Genomic DNA, 24,415 nt, shown 5'->3' with positions numbered 1-24,415 from the left:
TTAGTAATTTTTTAACGAAGCCTCAATCAACAAATTATTATTCTTGATTTTCGTCTTATTTTGGCCTCTAGTAATATACCCTGTAATATAAATAAAAAAATTGAAGTAGCCTTGATTTTTTATTCAATACAAAATTGTTTGTTAACTTTTACTATTGCAATTTCTTGTCAACTGATTGCTGACTAACTTTTGTTTGAAAAAGTATTTGAAACAAACTTCATAACTTTTCAACGGTGCAACACTTTCCCTTTACTTTTTAAAACTAAAATATATAAACCAACAAACTCTTATCGCCTGAATATATTTATTTTCACGCTATAATAATGGGTTTTATTTCGATTTTCTCTGTAACTTTACCAAAATGTCCTCAGTAATTTGTCTCGAAAAAAATTATCTCTGGTTTTACCCAAATCCCCTCCTACAAAATGCATTAATTTGAAAGTCAATTGGAATTGACCTGATGTACTGCATAAAGAAGTAGAACCAAAGCTCAACGGAGGCCCTGAAATTCAAGACAAAGAATTCGTCCGACAGTTTGAAAAGAGGATCGTTATTTGCAGAAGACGAAGACGAAATTTCTTGCCCGACACGTTAAACTTCATCCACTTTCCTCGATAAAACAGCTTAGACAAGGGAGCCACGAATCTCGCAAGAGGATATGTTCTGATACTGTGTAGATCCCATTCTCCCGGACGGATGTAACTGCAGAAGCTCGCTATGGAACAACCAACACTGCTCCAAATATACTCAGAAAATCGATTTCTTGAATGATTGAAGATCTGTCTAGAACTTACTCGGAGGTTTGAAGCTTCGTTGTTGTATCGGGTGAAACTCACCCGTAAACAATTCAGGAATGGTTTACAAAATTAAGAGACAAGAGGAAGATATATAAACATACTCTATGAAACGAAAGATCGTTTTAGTGACCTGGCATCGTGCCTAGAATATTATACGACCTCTTCTCTAGGACTCTGGACACCTGTTTAAGCGTTTACTATTTAGATTAGGATGAAAATGTATGCATAATACTTACCATTATATCTTGCAACGTACATTTGTCAGTTAGAAATATTAAGGTACAATTCTAGTTATAATCAAGAACGAGAAAATGAATATTAAGCACAGATCAGATAATTTCTGGGCAAGAGGAGTGATAACATTCGATCTTATAATACATTGTCAGTTAGAAATATTAAGGTACAAAGGTTCTAGTCATAATCAAGAACGAGAAAATGAGTATTAAGCACAGATCAGATGATTTCTGGGCAAGAGGAGTGATAACATTCGATCTTATAATACATTGTCAGTTAGAAATATTAAGGTACAAAGGTTCTAGTCATAATCAAGAACGAGAAAATGAGTATTAAGCACAGATCAGATGATTTCTGGGCAAGAGGAGTGATAACATTCGATCTTGTAATACATTTCTTGCATCTAACAAGGAAAGGACCACAATAGTCCGACTTCGATTTTAATGGATGTTTGCAAGGTGATATATGTTCCTAATGATATGAGTAAAATATTAGGTGTAGATAATCAATAATTTTAAAGACAATATAGACCATACCTGTATGTTCCAAGTATTGACATTAGGTATCGAAGTGACATTAGCATGGTGAGAAGAGGCAAATCCAAGGTCCCGGGATCGATTCTCGTTCGTTAATATTTAAAGTAATGATTTATTCAAATTTGCAATTAATAATACTGACAAAACTTTCTTACAACATGGGCAATTTTAATACACTTTAGCACTATTTAATTTTATATTTTTGGGAAATCATTATTTTAAATATTAAATAAGATATACAGGGTGTTCGGCTACCCCTGGAAAAAATTTTAATGCTGGATTCTAGAGGCCAAAATAAGACGAAAATCAAGAACACCAATTTGTGGATGGAGGCTTCGTTAAAAAGTTATTAACATTTAAAGTTCCGCACGTACTGAATTTTTTTTTCGAAAATGCGCAGGATTTCGGGGGTATGTGTAATGACCAAACATGATTGTAATTGACCCACGCAACCGAAAATAATTTTTCCAGAACGATTTGAAATTTTTTAATTTTGTCCAAAAATTTGTCCACTTTCCTGAATTTTTTTCTCGAAAGTGTGAAGGATTTCGAAGGAATATGCATTCACTAAAAGTGATTGTAATTGACCTCCACGACCGAAAATAATTTTTCCGGAACGATTTGAAATTTTGTTTCTTTCCTCTAAAAATTTAGGCACCTAATTAGATTTTCGGAAAGGAATTTTTTTCTCGAAAGTGCGTGGGATTTCGGGGGTATGTATAATGACCAAAAATGATTGTAATTGACCCCTGTAACTAAATATAATTTTTTTAGTATGATTTGAAATTTTTTAATTTCGTCTAAAAATTTCAGTACCTACTCGAATTTTTTTCTCGAAAGTGGATAGGAATTCGGGGGTATGTGTATTCACCAAAAGTGGTTATAACTGACCCCCGCAACCGAAAATAATTTTTTCAGAATAATTTAAAATTTTTGAATTTAATTGTTAATAACTTTTTAACGAAGCCTCCATCAACAAATTGGTATTCTTGATTTTCGTCTTATTTTGGTCTCTAGAATCCCCCATTAAAATTTTTCCCAGGGGTGGCCGAACACTCTGTATTTATTGTTATCATTTTATTGCATACATGGGCAATTATCTTCCAACATATCATATACACTGTGAACGCAATGAACTTTTACATTAAGAAAAAAACCATATACTTTACAATACTTATGACATATACATAGGTATCCTTCATAACTTTAATTGTTTATACAAACTGTTAAAATCGAAGTCGGACAATCGGAGTCCTTCTCTTGTTAGTGTTAACCAGTTAACTGTTTCTGACAAGTACACTCGCCATGAAAAAAGTGCAGAAATTTGTGTTATAACGAGTATATTCGTCATGAGTAATAAGTAGTGACAATTTGCAGTTTAGATTGCAATTTTAGTGAAAACTAAAATATATACGTAAACTTCAAGATGTTTGAAATATTTCGAAACCCGTCGAAATAAAAGAAACAAATAAAAGTTTATAAATAATTAACATAAAGAAAACCGCCTATAGTATGAATTATTTTTCGTAAATGTATCGTTGTCTTTTGTTAGTCATCACAGAAGCAATTATGGATTCATATATTGGTATTCAACTTGGGAAGTTCCATTATGAATTGTACCATGCTCAATACCATTCTCTAACAGCAAATTAAAGTAAGAAATTGATTTTTCACGTTTTTTCCGTTCATATGCAAAATATTTATGTTAATTTAAGCAAATAAATAAATGTAAATAATAAAATAAAAAAATAAGTCATTTTATTAGAACCTAATTTCATAAAAGTCATTGCTAAATTTGTGCGACGCAATTTAGATACGCATTTTCCAAAGAGGACGAAACAGTTAACTGGTTAAATATAGATAAATAGTTCATTTTTAAATTTCGTCAACGAATTAACTGCTGAAATGTCTAAATAAATATTCATTACTTTTTAAAATCTCTGTTTTTGTTTATTTTCCCGCCAATCATCATTGCCAACTTAAGTGTACGCTCAATTTTGTAACTGTGCATATTCAGGAAAATAAGTCCAGTTCCATATCAATCTCCCGTCTTTTTAACGAACAAAATGTAACTAATATGAAAGACTATTCTTTTCTGAATAGTTGGTCCCCGGAATCTGATAATTGAGTTGAATTACGGTATACGCATGTTGAATTATCCTCACGTAACATAAAACCCCATGATGTGTCGATGGTACGCCACATCTGCGCCGACGCCGCACACAACTGAAACAGAAAAATACCAGGAAAAGGGTTGAATGAACGCCCTTTGCAATTAATTTTATTTTAATTGAATACACCACGATACATCTATCAAACGTTTTGCCTTTGTTTCGGAGGCGGTGAGGAAGAACGGGACACGATTTATGGAAATGCAAACGCTGCAGGAATAAGCAGCGCGATAATAAAACAATCCGATACGAGAGAGAGACGCGTTTCAGAAGAAAGATTTATCTTATATTTTCTGGATGAAATTTATTACGAAGCTACGAAACCACGTTGATTCCCAAATCGGTCATTTTTAATGGAACAATTCACATTTGTGACAATTCTTTTTTAATCGTATCCCGTCCAGTGCATCATTCTTCCTACCAAACATTTTTTATAATTTATATACAGGGTGGGGCAGTAACTATTAGCACCTCAGATATCTTGGAAACTATAAGTTTCACAGAAATGTTTGCTAAAGTAAATTGCACAGTACGAAGGGCGCTATTGGGTGGCGATAATAGTTTTTTTGCAGGTGGAGGTACTTCGGACATTTGAAGGTCACATCCATTTTTTTAAATGGATCGGTATGTTTTTGCTTCCGTATCACGATAGAGAATCTTAAAACGAGTTCAACGACCTATTACACAAGGTCATTGAAGGTCATAGGAAGTAGAGAAAGGCGATAATACTTACGGTTTTGGTAGTAAATGAAACATGTTTATAGTAGGTGTTCGAAATGATGACCATCACTGTCAATGCACCGTTGGATTCTTTTTACGATTGATTGACTTGCAAGTCTTACAGCGTCAGAACTTATTGATGCACAGGCTGCAATAATTCGCTGTTGCATATCGTGAGATGTAGTTGCTACTTCTTTGTACACTTTCTCTTTCAGTGTTCCCCAGAGAAAGAAATCTAAAGGTGTTATGTCTGGTGAACGAGCTGGCCACGATATTGGATTCGAAATTTTTCATCGAGTTCTCTTCGCGCAATCGATGAATAATATGCTGGGCATCCATCATGTTGATACCACATGGTTTGTCGTGTAAATAAAGATAACTCTTCTAGCAAAAGACCCAATGTATCCTTAATAAAATTAGCATAGACGTTGCCATTTAAATTTCCATTGATAAAATAAGGTCCAATAATTTGATCACCTATGATACCGCGCCATACATTCACAGACCATTGTTTTTGATGTTCAACCTGTCGCAGCCAATGTGGATTTTCCGCTGCCCATAAATGCACGTTATGCAAATTAACATTCCCGTGATTTGTGAATGTTGCTTGATCAGTAAATAAGACGGTATTAAAAAAAAGCTCATTGTTTTGAATCTGACGTATAGCCCATCGACAAAACTCAACGCGATTCATGAAGTCGTTCCCATGCAATTCTTGGTGAAGACTAACGTGATGTGACGGTGCAAAATGCGAAGTACGCTCCTCCTACTAATGCCAGATTCGCGTTCAATTTGTCGCGAACTAATATGAGAATTTCTAGACACACTAGCGAGTTTGCCTAAGTTTATCATACACATTTTTAAATATTTGACGCGAAGGCTGAGACCGATGTGGATATCGTTCAGCATACAAGTTTGTAGCCCTTACAGAATTTTGTTGGCATTCGCCATAAATAAGAAGCATATCAAGCTGCTCTTCAAACGGATATATCGTGCCGGATTGACCGATTTATCGATACTAATCTTATGATGTTTATCTTACTCTGCAAACTATTGAAGTGTCCTTCAAGCAGTGTGTATTCTCAGTGAAGTAAACGGTAAGCATTACGCATTCCTCTACTGTTGACAATACGTATGTTTCATTTACTACCAAAACCGTAAGTATTATCGCCTTTCTCTACTTTCTATGACCTTCAATGACCGTGTGTAATAGGTCGTTGAACTCGTTTTAAGATCCTCTATCGTGATACGGAAGCAAAAACATACCGATCCATTTAAAAAAATGGATGTGACCTTGAAATGTCCGAAGTACCTCCACCTGCAAAAAAACTATTATCGCCACCCAATAGCGCCCTTCGTACTGTGCAATTTACTTTAGCAAACATTTCTGTGAAACTTATAGTTTCCAAGATATCTGAGGTGCTAATAGTTACTGCCCCACCCTGTATATACAGGGTGATCGGCCAAACCTAGGAAAAATTTTAATGGGAAATTCTAGAGGCCAAAATGAGATGAAAATCAAGAATATGAATTTCTTGACTGAGGCTTCGTTGAAAAGTTATTAAAAATTAAATTGAAAAATTTCAAATCGTTCTGGAAAAATTATTTTCGGTTGCAGGGGTCGATTACTATTATTTTTGGTCATTACACATACTCACGAAATTCTATCCGCTTTCGAGAAAAAATTCGTTACCGAAAATGTAATGTCTGAGCATACATTGATATGTTTCCCTGAAATTTCATGCGTATATTTAAAATATCATAACTCTTGAATGGATGGGGTGATTTTAATATTTTAGATTGCAAAATATGCGTATTTTGGTGAAGAATATGTAGAAATTCCAAAAATATTCGAAATCTTACTCCTTCATTCCATAAAGTGAGAATAACCCTACAAAAAAGATCCAATCTTCAAACAGCCATAATTCCTACAATAGTGAATATATTTAAATGAAACTTTTTTCTGAAGTAGAGTTTATGCATACCAACAAAAAAGTATTAGACAAAATTTCTGTACAGCGTCAAAAAAATTTATTAAAAATGAAAAACGAATATTTAAGAAAAATTGACAGGGGGTAGGTGTCTACATTTTTCGGCGAAAAAAAAATTCCAAATCGTTCAAAAAAAAAATATTTCCGGTTGCAAGAGTCGATTACAATCATTTTTGGTGAATAGACATACCCCCGGAATCCTACGTATTTTCGAGAAAAAAATTCGAGAATGTGTGAAATTTTCCGACGGAAAAAAAAAATTTCAAATCGTTCTAGAAAAATTATTTTCGGTTGCGGGGGTTAAATACAATCATTTTTGGTGAATAGACATACCCCCGAAATCTTGCGCATTTTCGAGAAAAAAAATCAGTACTGATGGAACTTTAAACATTAATAACTTGTTAATGAAGCATCCATCAACAAATTGGTATTCTTGATTTTCGTCTTATTTTTATTTCTAGAATCTCTCATTAAAATTTTTTCCCATTACGTAGTTTTTTGAAAATTAAAATTTCCAATAAATGCATAAACATCCGCAGTCTACTTATAAACTATTCACACCTTTCAGATAGTTTCATAATTTTCATAAAAAGCTAATAAGCTATTTAATGACCTCTAAGGAATCGAAATTTTGTCCATTGAGGGGATTTTACAGAGAGCGTATTTTAAATAAAATGAAAATCTTTAAAAAATCACTTTTGATTCATTTTTTGGTAATACTCTCTTCGTACGTTTTACATAAATTTGTACAGATTTGTGCTTCGTTTGCATTTTTGTAAAATTATGCCAAAATTATAAAAAAATTCATTCTTCAAACTTTTTCGTGACAGTATGCAACTAAATGTTATCTATTAAATAATTCTATGCTTCTAAGATTTGAATTGGAGTTAGTTGCGTTTCACAGCGCCTGAGGATAAGTATCGCCAAAATCCGCACGAAATATTTGGTCAACCCAATAGTTGTATCAGTTTTTAAAATTAAAATTCAGAAATTGAGACATTTATAAAATAAGATAAGTGAAATATTTAAAATAGTGCAACATAAATAGTTGTGAAACTCCAATGATCAATATATCGTTTAAGAGAATGTGTGATCTACATTTTTGTACATTAAACGTTCTTTTCATGCATCCTCTTGGATTATTAATTATAAATGTCTTAGATTATAAGGTTATGTCTCCTACTTTGGGAAAAACTATTTTAAGATATACGTGTAATCGTAACAATTGTTCACCAAAAAATTTCAAACGATTTTTATGATTTTACGATCGAAGTTTCATGCTCAGCGAGTGATATAATCCTTTCAACGGCTGATTGCATAAAGGGAACGTGCGTAGCTGTAAACTTTGAGTCTACATCCGCAGGGATATGCATAAAGCGAACATGCATGAACAGCGATTCTCAGTAAACGGCTAAGCGCGAAGCATTTTATGGCCCCAAGCACCAAATGCTTTCGAAAAACAGCGAAAATTCAGGAAACCGGAAAACACAGTATGACAGTGAGAGAAACTACGGAATCCATTCTCAATATTTTGTTTTGTTCACAAAGCGTTGAACCGTAACACAGAATATCGACGATATCCACAATTCACGATTTATTTTTCAAATTTTTTTGTGAAATATTTCGTTGATATTTCGTTCCCTTAAAAGGAAATATTTCTGTCTCCGGATTAAATATTTTATTGCTTACCGTATTCTATGAAACGTATTGGATAGTAGAGGAAGTGGTAGGAATGTGAGATATTTGTTTGTTATCCCAGAAACTCTCAGAATAGTCAAAATTAAGAAAATTTGATGAATAAATTGAGAGGATGGACGCATAATAATTTGTGATTTCAGCGACGTTCACGATTGAATATTTAAAGTAGGTGATGTTCTTATATTCGTTGTAAAATTAAAGGCTAGAACGTGCGGTTCATCGAACATTGTCCATGTAACCACTCGGAAAGTAGGATGCAGAGTGGTTTACTGTGTGAATTCTTTATACCATGCACGTGGTTATGTTGAAATGAGATTTCCGCTTTAAAAAGCCACGTTGAACCGTAGAAAAATTTCGCATTACGGTCGTTCACCTCGAGTAATAATACCACCATCGAAATACTCGATGCATCAAGTATGTTATCAAAATTGAACCTAATCGATCGATTAACTAACAATATTTTTAATCCTCTCCTCTTAAATCTTAACACGTTCGTGGACGCGAATGTTATAGCATTCTTTTTCATTGTGATGCAAAATGATATGAACTGATATGAAATGATATGAACTCATATGAATTCATATGAACTGATATGAAATGATATGAAATGATACAGACTGATATGAACTGATATGAACTGATATAAAATGATACAAACTGATATGAACTGATATGAACTGATATGAACTGATATGAAATGATACGAACTGATAGGAAATGATATGAAATGATATGAAATGATACAAACTGATACGAACTGATATGAACTGATATGAACTGATAGGAAATGATACAAACTGATATGAACTGATATGAAATGATACGAACTGATAGGAAATGATATGAAATGATACGAACTGATAGGAAATGATATGAAATGATACGAACTGATATGAACTGATATGAACTGATATGAATTGATATGAAATGATACGAACTGATAGGAAATGATATGAAATGATATGAAATGATACAAACTGATATGAACTGATATGAACTGATATGAAATGATACGAACTGATAGGAAATGATATGAAATGATATGAAATGATACAGACTGATATGAACTGATATGAACTGATATGAACTGATATGAACTGATATGAACTGATGTGAAATGATACAAACTGATATGAACTGATATGAAATGATACGAACTGATAGGAAATGATATGAAATGATATGAAATGATAGAAACTGATATGAACAGTTATAACTAGACTGCAGATGTTTGTGTCAATAAAATATGTCAAAGTATGTAAGTGACATATGCTAAATATGTATCAATAATATGCAAAAATATACAGGAATATGCAAAATACACTCAAAATATGTTCAAATAATTTTATTATCAATTATAATTTAACATTAGGTTTACGAACACTCGTAGCGCATATTTTTATTATAATTCACTACTTTGACAGTTGCATTAAAATGCAGTTTTTTTCTTTTAATTAGAGGATACATCCATATCATTACATCAATTCAATTCAACATAAATTGCTAACAAATAATATTTATGAGTCCTATAACGTTAAGTTTAGAATCTGAATGCGTCACATTGACGCGTACCGTAAACCTAATGTTAAATTACAATACATAGCGAGTATTTTTTCAATATTGTCAAGAGTTAGTTGATGACGTCTGTTGCTTAAAGTCAATTTATGAGTCGAGAACGAACGCTCAACATTGCAAGATGCGATTGGGGCACACTTGAATTTGCTGAAGTAGCATGTTTTAAGGGGCCTTTCTACTTTGTGGGATTTAAAAAATCGAATTTTTTTTGCATTTTCTTTTAGTATGTAGTCTCGAAAATATATCCACCAAATATTAAATTGAAATTCGGAAAACTAACGAAGTTATAGCCTGCTGAAATGTACCACGCGCAGGTATAACAACTGGACGTGAAACTTTAAAACTGTTTTTCTCGAAACTACATTTTTCGGCACTGCGTAGACGATAACATGAAAACTATTCAAGATATCAACATCAAATTTATACAGTATCTTTAGAACTGGTCTCTCTATAACATGAACTAAGATAACATAATATATACAATAATTTTTCTTTTGATTAACAAAGAAGCACTCGAATATATGAAAATATTCAGTACCTTTTCATAAAATAACTACCATTGTGCCATTTTCCGATGTTTTGAAAATATCTTGGTTCACGACATAACCAAACTTATCTATATTAAGAATATCTTTGGATTTTGGATTTCGGATAACTTGTTCGCAACATATCATCTACACAGTCGGGTGCCGTTCGTTAATCAACAAAAACAGCGTAATCAATAGATATTATGCGTTGCAAAAATTCGTAAATATAGTTAAATATATAATAAATATATCCACAAAACCCGGAATTAATCGCTCTTTAATAGCTCGCAAAAAAAAAATCACAAACATCCTTTTTTCTTTACCTACAAGGTAGAATGGCACCTTAATTGTTTTAGGTTCTTTAAAATAATCTGACCTAATAAAATTTGTTTCCCTAGAACTTATCTGCCAAGAATACTTGCGAATTATTGATGAATACTATTCGTAGCATCCATGAACTCTTACCATAAATGATTCACGAGATGTATAAATAAGATATGTTGTTACTTCTGACATGTCTTAAATTAGTAGACTGGAATAGATGTTTGGAAGTCTATATGAGAAGAGAAAATGAATGAGAAATATTTTTGGAATATCTACATATTTTACATTAAAATGCCCGTTGTTTGCCGTTTGAAACATTAAAATAGTCCCAGCCGTTCAAGAGTTATGATGTTTTAAACATACGCATGAAATTTCAGGGAAACATATCAATGTATGGTCAGACATTACATTTTCGGTAATAAATTTTTTTCTCGAAAGCGCGTAGGATTTCGGGGATATGTGTATTCAGAAAAAATGATTGTAATCAACCCCTGCAGCCGAAAATAATTTTTCCAGATCAATTTGAAATTTTTCAATTTAATTTTTAATAACTTTTTAACGAAGCCTCAGGCAAGAAATTAATATTCTTGATTTTCGTCTTATTTTGGCCTCCAGAATCTCCCATTAAAATTTTTCCTAGAGTTGACCAAACACCCTCTATATGACACATGTTTTTATAAAAAATATGCAAAACATATGCCATATGCAAAATAAAAAATATATTTTTAAGGACCTCGAGTGATAAAATAAACTTCTATTCAGGTTTCATTCATTTATCTACCATATTTCCTAAAAATATGTACATTTGCATAAACATCCGCATTCTAGTTATAACATTCAAATTTATGAGCCACATTACCATGCATGTTTTAAAATTGCTATGCATTTTAACGTAATGACTAAACTGGTTCATTAAGTATTTTCATTTTATTTTGTCTTTGTGTATGTAAAAATTTCTTTTAGCTAGCACAATGCGTAAATTATGTAAAATTGCAACACTTCACGTAAATCACCTGTCCAGTTTTGAAGCTCATTAAAATTTTTACTATCCAAGAACGTGTCAAACAGTATCTCGCTGTATTTATTATGTCTTTTAAATGTGTCCAGAGTGTTTCCTATAGGTTATTTTATCTATGAGATTTCGAAACCATCAGTATTTATTTAATTGTATCTTTTATTATCAAGCCACATAATTTCCAATTTTGTATGTATATACATATATACTTATGAAAATAATCAAAAAAATTCAGAACAAACATAAATCCAATTATAATTAATTTTTTATAAACTATTTTCGTCTATACTGTGTGTTTGATATGATTTCAAACATATTTTCTTTGCTTTGATGAGTATTATCAAATATATTACTAAAATTCACCATCAATTTTTTGAAACAATTAATACAGTACAAACTGTCCATAACTTTATTTTAATCAAATCTCTAAATTTTTAATACTTTAAACTTCCACATTATCTTTTCGTTTATCAATTCCTGCGAAGCAATCAAAGCGATAATCCCAATTTTGACAGATTTCATCGTTTCAATAAGATTCGATAAGAAATCGTATAAAAATCGATTTTCCCGAAATTAGATTTGTTCGATTCTACATAAATCCTTTTTCTTTTCAACACATTTTACGCTCTGTCCCATAAGGTTTATTTTATTACCGACTCCATTTTATCTTCAATTTTCAGTTCGTTTATCATTTTCTTATTCGTATTTTCTTTTCAATGAAATTCGCGTATCCACCAGATTAAAATGAAACAGTTCCGGTAGAAACCACCCTCAAAAAGTTAATTGGATAACGTTTTGTCCAAACACTCACATACGATTACGTTCTATTGAAGTAGAATAACAGTAGTCGTAGAACATCAGCGTGTAATTTATGAGTCAATGCGGGTGAACACACGCGCAATTGTACACGGTGTACTTGTAACAGTTGATTACACGTTACCAGCGTATTCCATTAATGCGATCAACGAACAAATCTTCGTAAAACTTTGGTAAACGTTGGTAAACGTCAATATCCAAATATCGAATAACATTAAAAATGATATTACTATTTAATAGGTATATTGCTGTTATTATTGTTTTCAAATGTATTTATTTAACAAACGTAAAATAAAGTCTAGATCGTGCCTCAGCTGTACAGTGTGTCACAAAAGGAGAGTTACTATTTAAATAATTTTCAAATGAAAAATTATAAATACAGATTCTTTTTATCAATATTTTGTTCAATCTCTTCAACCTGAGCTGTACAGAGTGTCACAAAAGAAGAGTTACTATTTAAATCATTCTTAAGTGAAAAATTATAAATACAGATTCTTTTTGTCAATAGTTTGTTCAATCTCTTCAGCCTAAGCTGTATAGGGTGTCACAAAAGAAGAGTTACAATTTAAATAATTTTCAAATGAAACATTATAAATACAGATTCTTCTTATCAATAGTTTGTTAAATCTCCCAAATTACACGTTACATATAATATTGGTCAAATGGCCACCCCTAACTGATGAAAATATTCGATAATAAATGACCAAACGTAATAGTCATTACTAAATAAATTCTAATTTCAGACAAATAAATTAAATTTGAATTTCCATGAAAAATTTATTTCGAACCTTACAATTCTGTAACGTATCATAGAGTGTGAGGAATTTTGTAATCATAATACCGTGGAATTTTCATTAAATTTAAATTTAAATTTAAATATTACTTCGTACAGTATAAATAGCGCCAGTGTAGCGGTAACTATGTTTGAGCAGGTCGACACTCACTCCTTTTATAAATATATGTTTCGAAGTGAATATTTTCAGCTGATATGCTTCCTCAACAATGAGGAACTCTAACACACTTCCGTGCATAATAACACTCCCGACACATCTTTGCCGCTGTAATCAAATTCCCAAAGATGGTGGAAAGCTAATTTCAAACTTCAATTCAAGGATTTCCAACTGGTTTAGGAAGTTTTATTAAACTTCAACCCACGAATTTAACTTATACACTCTGGGGATGAGCCGTATATGTAAATAAAATATAATCATTGGACACGTGTATGATTCCAGAAGTTATCGACCGATGCTCTCGAAACAACTTCCTGCCCATCTCTGATTCTGAATCCATTAACGCATTGAATAGCAATGCTGAATTTCCAGTAAAAACTAGCCAAATATTACGTTGCAAACTAAATACATTGATAATTCTTTACACAAATATTAAATACTGGTAATTTTATATAAAATTTATTTAATCAATGATATATCTGCCATTGTATTCTATGATTTTCTGACATCTTTTATATAATTTTAATATTTCTTTGCAATAAAACTCGACGCTATATTCATTAAAAAATCCAGATACGTGTATATTTATTTCTTCGGTGCTTTTGAACAATTTTCCATTGGCAGAATTTTTCAATATACGAAATAGGTAAAAATCGGATGAAATCTACTTGTTAACGGATAATCGATGTGAGCAAGCTCTATATTATAATAATATACGGTTATTTTTCCACGTATTGTTCACGCACTTCATTTATATATCTTTATATGTTTAACAAACTAATAATCTGAAGCTAAATACTGCGTATTGCTTTTACTGGTGAATACAATAATTGATGGTAAAACGTCCCAACCCAGTAGTAAAAAACAATTCATTACAGTATTTTTTCCGTATTTCATGTATAACTCCTTGACTAATTACTCGTGTTAATGGACCCAATCTAAATCGATAAATAATATCATTCATCGATTAAAATTGGGTTTATCAACACGAATAATTCGTCAATATAACATGATCAATCGATGAATGATATTATTCTTTATATCTTTAGATAATGGTTTCATGATGTCATATTAACATTATGTTATATCATGTTATATGATGTTATGTTACATCATGTTTAATATAACATTATGAAACTATTACCTAAAGATATAAAGAATAATATCTTTCATCGATTAATCGTGTAATATTGACGAATTATTCGTGTTGATAAACTCAATTTTAATCAAGGAATGATATTATTCTTTATATCTTTAGGTAATGATTTCATGATGTTATATTAAGATTGATTATATATTAAATATGATGTTGTATTGACATCATGAAACCATTATCTAAAGATATAAAGAATAATATCATATTTCGATTAAAATTGGGTTTATCAACACGAGTAATTCGTCAATGTAACATGACCAATCGATGAATAATATTATTCTTTATATTGTTAGATAATAGTTTCATGATGTTATATTACATCATATTTAATAAACCCAATTTTAATCGATGAATGATATTATTCTATTATGATGTTATATTAAACATGATGTAATATAACATCATATAACATAATATAACATCATGAAACCATCATCTAAAGATATAAAGAATAATATCATTCTTCGATTTTCATGATGTTAACACTAAACCTACCAGCACTTCATGTATACCCATTCCTACCATGATCGGTCAAATGACCAGTCTTTCTTTCTCTCTTTTACGAGGCAACGTACTTATAATTTGTGCATTATATGTATAGAAACTTGTGTTTTGATGTTTATTCGTAAGATATCCTTCTCATTTATGTTAAAAAAATTTTTAATTTTCATCGGATAGAAGATAAAACGCCCTTGCAAACGAATTTCGTTCCAAGTCGATGCCGTAGTTAGTTTTAGAGAAAACATTTATTTAAGAAAAAGTACTGGCTAGTAATTACGCGAACATCTTGTATTTAAATTTAAATTAATTTTCAATTAAATAAACAACTTATGAGCTAATTTTATCGTACACTGGTCATACGATCTGTAGGAATTACTGAAACTTGTTTGGGTATGTAGAGTCAAAGTAAATGTGAAAATAAATATAGAAGACAGCAAAAATTATAGTAGGTGGTATAGTCATCGGATAGGGGATGAAATGCCCTTTAAAATGAGCGCTTGTACGAGTCGATAGCTTCATTAGTTCCGGAGATATAGCGATTTTAATTTCAAGTCGATGCGCTGGCTAGTTTCGGAGATAGAAGCGTCCGAAGCATTTGTTTACGTTTCATTGAGCTCAATGAGTACGCGCGCGTGAAAATAGTAAACAGTGCGGAGTAAATTCTTGGAAATACTACGACTTCCTAGTCACGTGACTGTCTCGACTCACGCGCGACGAAGAGGTCCAGCGCGACGCGTCAGACGGAGACAGAGATAGTCAAATTAAGAAAAATACCCCCTTACATAACTTACGATATCTCGAAAACGGAAAGTCGGATCGCCAAAAACCAAAAACCATTTCAAAGAGGAAGCTTTGTCGCTGCCAACAGTGGCTCAATCATGAAGAAAATATTAATAGTTTCGAAACTGCACGTAATTAAAGTTTTAGTATTTTTAAAGCGTGTTAATAGCCTATTCTAAGGCGGAGAGCGGAATTTTAAAAATTACCTTTTACATAAATTACGATATCTCGAAAACGAAAAGTCGGATCGACAAAAATCAAAAACCATTTCAAAGAGGAAGCTTTGTCGCTGCCAACGGTGGCTCAAACATGAAGAAAATATTAATAGTTTCGAAACTGCACGTAATTAAAGTTTTAGTATTTTTAAAGCGTGTTAATAGCCTATTCTAAGGCGGAGAGCGGAATTTTAAAAATTACCTTTTACATAAATTACGATATCTCGAAAACGAAAAGTCGGATCGACAAAAACCAAAAATCATTTCAAAGAGGAAGCTTTGTCGCTGCCAACGGTGGCTCAAACATGAAGAAAATATTAATAGTTTCGAAACTGCACGTAATTAAAGTTTTAGTATCTTTAAAGCGTGTTAATAGCCTATTCTAAGGCGGAGAGCGGAATTTAAAAAATTACCTTTTACATAAATTACGATATCTCGAAAACGAAAAGTCGGATCGACAAAAACCAAAAACCATTTTAAAGAGGAAGCTTTGTCGCTGCCAACGGTGGCTCAATCATGAAGAAAATATTAATAGTTTCGAAACTGCACGTAATTAAAGTTTTAGTATCTTTAAAGCGTGTTAATAGCCTATTCTAAGGCGGAGAGCGGAATTTTAAAAATTACCTTTTACATAAATTACGATATCTCGAAAACGAAAAGTCGGATCGACAAAAACCAAAAACCATTTCAAAGAGGAAGCTTTGTCGCTGCCAACGGTGGCTCAATCATGAAGAAAATATTAATAGTTTCGAAACTGCACGTAATTAAAGTTTTAGTATCTTTAAAGCGTGGTAATAGCCTATTCTAAGGCGGAGAGCGGAATTTAAAAAATTACCTTTTACATAAATTACGATATCTCGAAAACGAAAAGTCGGATCGACAAAAATCAAAAACCATTTTAAAGAGGAAGCTTTGTCGCTGCCAACGGTGGCTCAATCATGAAGAAAATATTAATAGTTTCGAAACTGCACGTAATTAAAGTTTTAGTATCTTTAAAGCGTGTTAATAGCCTATTCTAAGGCGGAGAGCGGAATTTTAAAAATTACCTTTTACATAAATTACGATATCTCGAAAACGAAAAGTCGGATCGACAAAAACCAAAAACCATTTCAAAGAGGAAGCTTTGTCGCTGCCAACGGTGGCTCAAACATGAAGAAAATATTAATAGTTTCGAAACTGCACGTAATTAAAGTTTTAGTATCTTTAAAGCGTGTTAATAGCCTATTCTAAGGCGGAGAGCGGAATTTAAAAAATTACCTTTTACATAAATTACGATATCTCGAAAACGAAAAGTCGGATCGACAAAAACCAAAAACCATTTTAAAGAGGAAGCTTTGTCGCTGCCAACGGTGGCTCAATCATGAAGAAAATATTAATAGTTTCGAAACTGCACGTAATTAAAGTTTTAGTATCTTTAAAGCGTGTTAATAGCCTATTCTAAGGCGGAGAGCGGAATTTTAAAAATTACCTTTTACATAAATTACGATATCTCGAAAACGAAAAGTCGGATCGACAAAAACCAAAAACCATTTCAAAGAGGAAGCTTTGTCGCTGCCAACGGTGGCTCAATCATGAAGAAAATATTAATAGTTTCGAAACTGCACGTAATTAAAGTTTTAGTATCTTTAAAGCGTGGTAATAGCCTATTCTAAGGCGGAGAGCGGAATTTAAAAAATTACCTTTTACATAAATTACGATATCTCGAAAACGAAAAGTCGGATCGACAAAAATCAAAAACCATTTTAAAGAGGAAGCTTTGTCGCTGCCAACGGTGGCTCAATCATGAAGAAAATATTAACAGTTTCGAAACTGCACGTAATTAAAGTTTTAGTATATTTAAAGCGTGTTAATAGCCTATTCTAAGGCGGAGAGCGGAATTTTAAAAATTACCTTTTACATAAATTACGATATCTCGAAAACGAAAAGTCGGATCGACAAAAATCAAAAACCATTTTAAAGAGGAAGCTTTGTCGCTGCCAACGGTGGCTCAATCATGAAGAAAATATTAATAGTTTCGAAACTGCACGTAATTAAAGTTTTAGTATCTTTCAAGCGTGCTAATAGCCTTTTCTAAGGCGGAGAGCGGAATTTAAAAAATTACCTTTTACATAAATTACGATATCTCGAAAACGGAAAGTCGGATCGACAAAAACCAAAAACCATTTTAAAGGGTAAGCTTTGTCGCTGCCAACAGTGGCTCAATCATGAAGAAAATATTAATAGTTTCGAAACTGCACGTAATTAAAGTTTTAGTATCTTTAAAGCGTGTTAATAGCCTATTCTAAGGCGGAGAGCGGAATTTTTAAAATTACCTTTTACATAAATTACGATATCTCGAAAACGAAAAGTCGGATCGACAAAAACCGAAAACCATTTTAAAGGGTAAGCTTTGCCGCTGCCAACAGTGGCTTAATTATTAAAAAACACTAGTAGTTTCGGAACTGCACGTGTCTAAAGTTTAACTATTTTTAATATGGGTTGTTAGACTGTTCTAGGACAGTGGAAACTAAAAATTTTCTACTTTCGTCTTTGCTATACATATAGTTCCTATTTACATCGGAAATTAACCAGAATTTGGTACCAAATTTTGTCCTGTTTTTTACAAAAAACCATAAATCATTCAACCGGTCAGATGACCGGTCGTGGTAGGCAAGACAGACTACATATTTTTCTCAGAAAACAAACAATAAGAATAGAAGTGGATATTGTAAAATTCATTGTACGTATGCTATAAGAAAAGTCATGAAGTTAAATGGCGCTAAAATAATATTGTGTGTTGGAAATTCTCAACAAAATTTTAAAAACGGTCATTTGACCGGTCGCGGTAGGTAGGTTTAGTGTTAATATAACATCATGGAACTATTACCTAAAGATATAAAGAATAATATCATTCATCGATTGATCATGTTATATTGACGAATTACTCGTGTTGATAAACTCAATTTTAATCAAGGAATGATATTATTCTTTATATCTTTAGATAATGGTTTCATGATGTTAATATAACGTCATGTTTAATATATCATCATCTTAATATAACATCATAAAATCATTACCTAAAGACATAAAGAATAATATCATTCCTTGATTAAAATTAAGTTTATCAACACGAGTAATTCGTCAATATAACATGATCAATCGATGAATGATGTTATTCTTTATATCTTTAGATAATGGTTTCATGATGTTAATATAACGTCATGTTTAATATATCATCATCTTAATATAACATCATAAAAGCATTATCTAAAGATATAAAGAATAATAACGTTCTTCGATTTTCATGATGTTAATATAACATCATGAAACTATTACCTAAAGATATAAAAAATAATATCATTCATCGATTAAAATTGGGTTTATCAGCACGAGTAATTCGTCAGGAAGTTGTACATGAAATGCAGAAAAAATACTATAATGAATCGTTGTTAACAATAAATTAACAACTACTATATTCCTGGTCATGGCATCGACCGCGATGGACTATCAAGTTATTCGCAAAATCTATGTTTACAGTCCCTAATCCCGAGAATCTTAACATGGTGGGCAACTAACTGCAAAAAAAAATGTACGAAGCGAAATAGTAATGATATCACAAATGTTAAATGTGTTTTGAAATGACAGAAGATTGTACATAATATTAAGTATTTTGTTTCTTTTGTATTCTACATGCAAATGTTGATTTTTTCTAATGTACGCGTGTTCGAATTTGCTTCTTACTGTACTTTTTAAATCTTCAACGTGTTCTCGTTGAATTTCACTCGACCGCCAGTGGTGCAACTAGCGTGGAAAATAATTTCCCCCGGTCATGGTTACGTTTGACCGTTATTAATGTCTCCTGCCGGCTGACTGATTTAACGCTAATCGATTTGAACTTGAACGCTTAGGAATAGCTCGCTTCAGTACACACAATCGATTCAACAGATTAAGTCGTCCGGCTCTTCTTGCTGTAGTCTGATGGGATACAGATTACTTTCGAATTAATTCCACGCCCTTAAAAAGTCAATATACAAAAGTAATAGACGGGGAGAGTAGAGTAGCAGAGATTATCAATTACTAGGGTGTCGTTCGACATTTTCCTACATCCAAGTAATTAGTTTTGAAATTGATTTTTAAATGCTACGTATTACTAGCGCGAAGGAGCAACGTGATATTGGAAAATATTTTAACGAGTCGACATTTGCTGAAGTATACTATGTCAATTATAACCCTTCGTTGACGTGTCTACTTGTCGCTTGTTACATTAATTGTAACGCTGTCGACGTCGTCAAAGTACACAAACCTTTATTTAGTGCTCATAAAAAGCAATAGTGAAACGAAATATTGATACCTACACCTGTACTTTCCAAAATAAGATGAAAATCAAGAATACCAATTTGTTGATGGGGGCTTCGTTAAAAAGTTATTAACGTTTAAAGTTCCGCTTGTCCTGAATTTTTTTCTCAAAAACGCGCAGGATTTCAGGGGTATGTCTATTCACCAAAAATGTTTGTAATCGATCTCTGCAACCGAAAATAATTTTTTAAGAATGTATTGAAATTTTTTTTATTCGCTGAAAAATTTAGGTTTTTCATTTTTAATAAATTCGTTTGACGCTTTACGGAAAAGTTGTCAAATACTTTTTTGTAGGTACCCATGAGCTCTACTTCAGAAAAAAGTTTTATTGAAATATATTAACTATTGCAGGAGTTATGACTATTTGAAAATTGGACCATTTTTATGTGGTTTTTCTCATTTTACGGGGTCAAAGAACAACTTTTTCATTATTGTTAGAATTTCTACATATTCTACACCAAAATCCACGTTGTTTGCTTTTTTAAACATTAAAATCATCCAGTCCGTTCAGGAGTTATGATGTTTCAAAGATTCGCATAAAATTTCAGGAAACCATTTCGGTCCTCATATTATATTTTCGGTAAGGAATTTTTTTCTCGAAAGCGGATTGAATTTCGTGGGTATGTGTAATGACCAAAAATGATTGTAATCGACCCCTGCAACCGAAAATAATTTTTTTAGAACGATTTGAAACATTTTTTTTTCATCGAAAAATTTCAATACCTGCACGAATATTTTTCTCGAAAGTGGGTAGGATTCCGGGGGTGTGTGTATTCACCAAAAATGATTGTAATTGATCTCTGCAACCGAAAATAATTTTTTCAGAATGATTTGAAATTTTTTTTTTTTCGCCGAAAAATTTAGGCACCTACCCCCTGTTGATTCTTCTTAAAAATCCGTTTTTCATTCTTAATAAATTCGTTTGACGCTTTACGGAAATTTTGTCTAATACCTTTTTGTAGGTACCCATGAGCTCTACTTCAGAAAAAAGTTTCATTGAAAAATATTCACTATGGTAGGAGTTATGGCTGTATGAAAATTGGACCATTTTTATGGGGTTTTTCTCATTTTGCGGGCTCAAGGGCCAACTTTTCGAATATTTTTGCGATTTGCACATATTCTACACTAAAATACGCGTTATTTGCTTTTTTAAACATTAAAATCGTCCAATCCGTTCAGGAGTTATGATGATTCAAAGATTCGCATAAAATTTCGGGGAATCATTTCAGGCCTCATATTATATTTTCGGTAAGGAATTTTTTTCTCGAAAGCGGATTGAATTTCGTGGGTATGTGTAACGACCAAAAATGATTGTAATCGACCCCTGCAACCGAAAATAATTTTTGTAGAACGATTTGAAACATTTTTTTTTTCATCAAAAAATTTCAATACCTGCACGAATTTTTTTCTCGAAAGTGGGTAGGATTCCGGGTGTATGTGTATTCACCAAAAATTATTGTAATTGATTTCTGCAACCGAAAATAATTTTTCCAGCGTGATTTGAAATTTTTTTTTTTCGCCGAAAAATTTAGGCACCTACCCCCTGTTGATTCTTCTTAAAAATCCGTTTTTCATTCTTAATAAATTCGTTTGACGCTTTACGGAAATTTTGTCTAAAACTTTTTTGTAGGTACCCATGAGCTCTACTTCAGAAAAAAGTTTCATTGAAAAATATTCACTATGGTAGGAGTTATGGCTGTATGAAAATTGGACCATTTTTATGGGGTTTTTCTCATTTTGCGGGCTCAAGGGCCAACTTTTCGAATATTTTTGCGATTTGCATATATTCTACACTAAAATACGCGTTATTTGCTTTTTTAAACATTAAAATCGTCCAATCCGTTCAGGAGTTATGATGTTTCAAAGATTCGCATACAATTTCGGGGAATCATTTCAGGCCTCATATTATATTTTCGTTAAGGAATTTTTGTCTCGAAAGCGGATAGAATTTCGTGGGTATATGTAATGACCAAAAATGATTGTAATCGACCCCTGCAACCGAAAATAATTTTTTTAGAACGATTTGAAACATTTTTTTTTCATCGAAAAATTTCAATACCTGCACGAATATTTTTCTCGAAAGTGGGTAGGATTCCGGGGGTGTGTGTATTCACCAAAAATGATTGTAATTGATCTCTGCAACCGAAAATAATTTTTCCAGAATAATTTGAAATTTTTTAATTTAACTTTTGAATAACTTTTTAACGAAGCCTCAGTGAAAAAATTGATATTCTTGATTTTCGTCTTATTTTGGCCTCTAAAATCCCCCATTAAAATTATTCCCAAGGGTGCCGAACACCCTGTATAATTTATTAAAAACATTATTACGGTACTCAGAATTCGTCTTCGATGAAGGACAATAGTAGAGATCTAGTAATTTTTAATCTGAATGATAATAAAAATGTTTTAAAAGAATCTGAAAATCACAATTATTTATCCTTGTAATCGCCTAAGATAAGACAACAATTTTTAATTTCAAGTACCATCATCATCGTGATTCGTCGTTAATGGAAACTCCGATACATTTACGCGACTCGAACGCAATAAAATATTTTATACACGAGTTACTATGGATATAAAATCGATGAATTTGTTCTCCGTTGTTTCTCCCCGTGCCGATACCAGCATGCAAATAATCAATTAACACTCCATCGTTATCCGGTTCCGCATTAACTGATTTCTATGCAAAGAAGAGAAACGTTTTTTTGTCGTCGATATTTCCAGCGTGAAATTGAGTTCGCCGATTCGATGCCGCGGTCTAATCACGCGCTAATTAAACCCTGTTAATCAACTGCGACGCCGTGATGAGAACAAACGGAAAAACACGGGCTATTTAACGAAACAGAACGGCAAGAATTAATTCGTTCCACGCTGGGTCGAGACTCGTTTGCTTTATCCGGTAAGAATGGATTGCTCAAGAACCCGCACGTCGGGGAAAAAATTGCAATAAGTAGGCATTCAACGCGCGACGGAAATCAATGCCGGCTCGAGACTCAACGGTGGGCTTCCTTTCATCGTGAGACAATCGAACGTGTATTCACGACACCGGGTACAAAACCCGATCATCCGGCGTCGATGCAATTGCCTCCTGGAAAATAGGGGGTTTGCTCGAGACACAGACATTGAATCCTAATGAAATTCGATCTGTCGGGGTTTAACGACGACTGTAACCCAACGGTTCCTAACTCAACACGTCTGGATATTCCGTTACAGAGTTATCTCCATCATTTCAATTCCATTGCTCGAATCGAGTTACACTAAGGGACAAAAATATACGGTTACCCATTAAAAGCGATGGAATTTTGAGTCGAAATGGAGCAATGGTGCTGGTTGTTTTATTTTTACGTATAATACGTTCGATGACATTATACATAAGTGCTTTAGTGGGGTGGAAACGATAAACCCAATTTTCGATAACTCTGCCGCGTAATAATGTTTGTTACGAAATCGTCAATAATTTGTGGCTCGTTGGAATAGACGAAAGGCTTAATATGACGTGAAAAAATGTTTAATGTTAAATGTACTATTGGAGATTGGTGGTGGAATAAAAAAACAATTATAAAAGGAGTAACTTTTAACTTAGCTTTTATTTGAAACACTAGGAAGGCACGTCTTAACGCTTTGAAAGAAACATACAAAAAGAATAGGTCAGTGACAAAAAATTCATCGTGTACCCTCAGACCCAATCGGTCCTATACTTTGTCTAAACAAGCCAAGCTAGGGTCACAGCTGCACCCTCTTAACTTGTATTTCGAGAAGCTAAACGCAACATGCGCGTCGATGGTTTTTGTCACATAAAGAAAACTTTCTCTTTTAGAAGAGAAAAACCAACATGTACCTTAAGAAATTAATATAATTGATATTAAAGGACAGTGTCTAAATCAGTGTTCGCGTCACGTCTCGCGAAACCTCTGGGGTTCCCCACTCCCGTAGACGTTGTCAGGGACACCACACGACGCAAAGAATGCCTTGCATTTGGACATAAACAAATGACCGTGAACATTACGAATGCTCGTTTATTCAACTTCAGAACTTAGCACACAAAATAAAAGGAAAATTTATACAAAGTGTGTA

At 32.7% G+C, this 24,415-nt stretch overlaps 1 protein-coding gene across 3 annotated transcripts in view; it reads right to left on the bottom strand.

The window, feature by feature from the left end:
• The window catches only part of LOC143347750 (uncharacterized), a 161,477-nt gene that overhangs the window by 44,746 nt on the left and 92,316 nt on the right, over nucleotides 1-24,415 (bottom strand). For all 3 annotated transcript variants that reach the window (XM_076777229.1, XM_076777230.1, XM_076777231.1), the window contains exon 2: nucleotides 3,733-3,793. In XM_076777229.1, the coding sequence (XP_076633344.1) occupies nucleotides 3,733-3,793 (61 nt within the window). The remainder of the gene's footprint in view (nucleotides 1-3,732; nucleotides 3,794-24,415) is intronic.

This window comes from Colletes latitarsis, chromosome 11 (assembly GCF_051014445.1).
Source record: "Colletes latitarsis isolate SP2378_abdomen chromosome 11, iyColLati1, whole genome shotgun sequence".
In the NCBI taxonomy this organism is placed as follows: Eukaryota; Metazoa; Arthropoda; class Insecta; order Hymenoptera; family Colletidae; genus Colletes; species Colletes latitarsis.
This window is presented reverse-complemented; position numbering and strand designations above follow the sequence as displayed.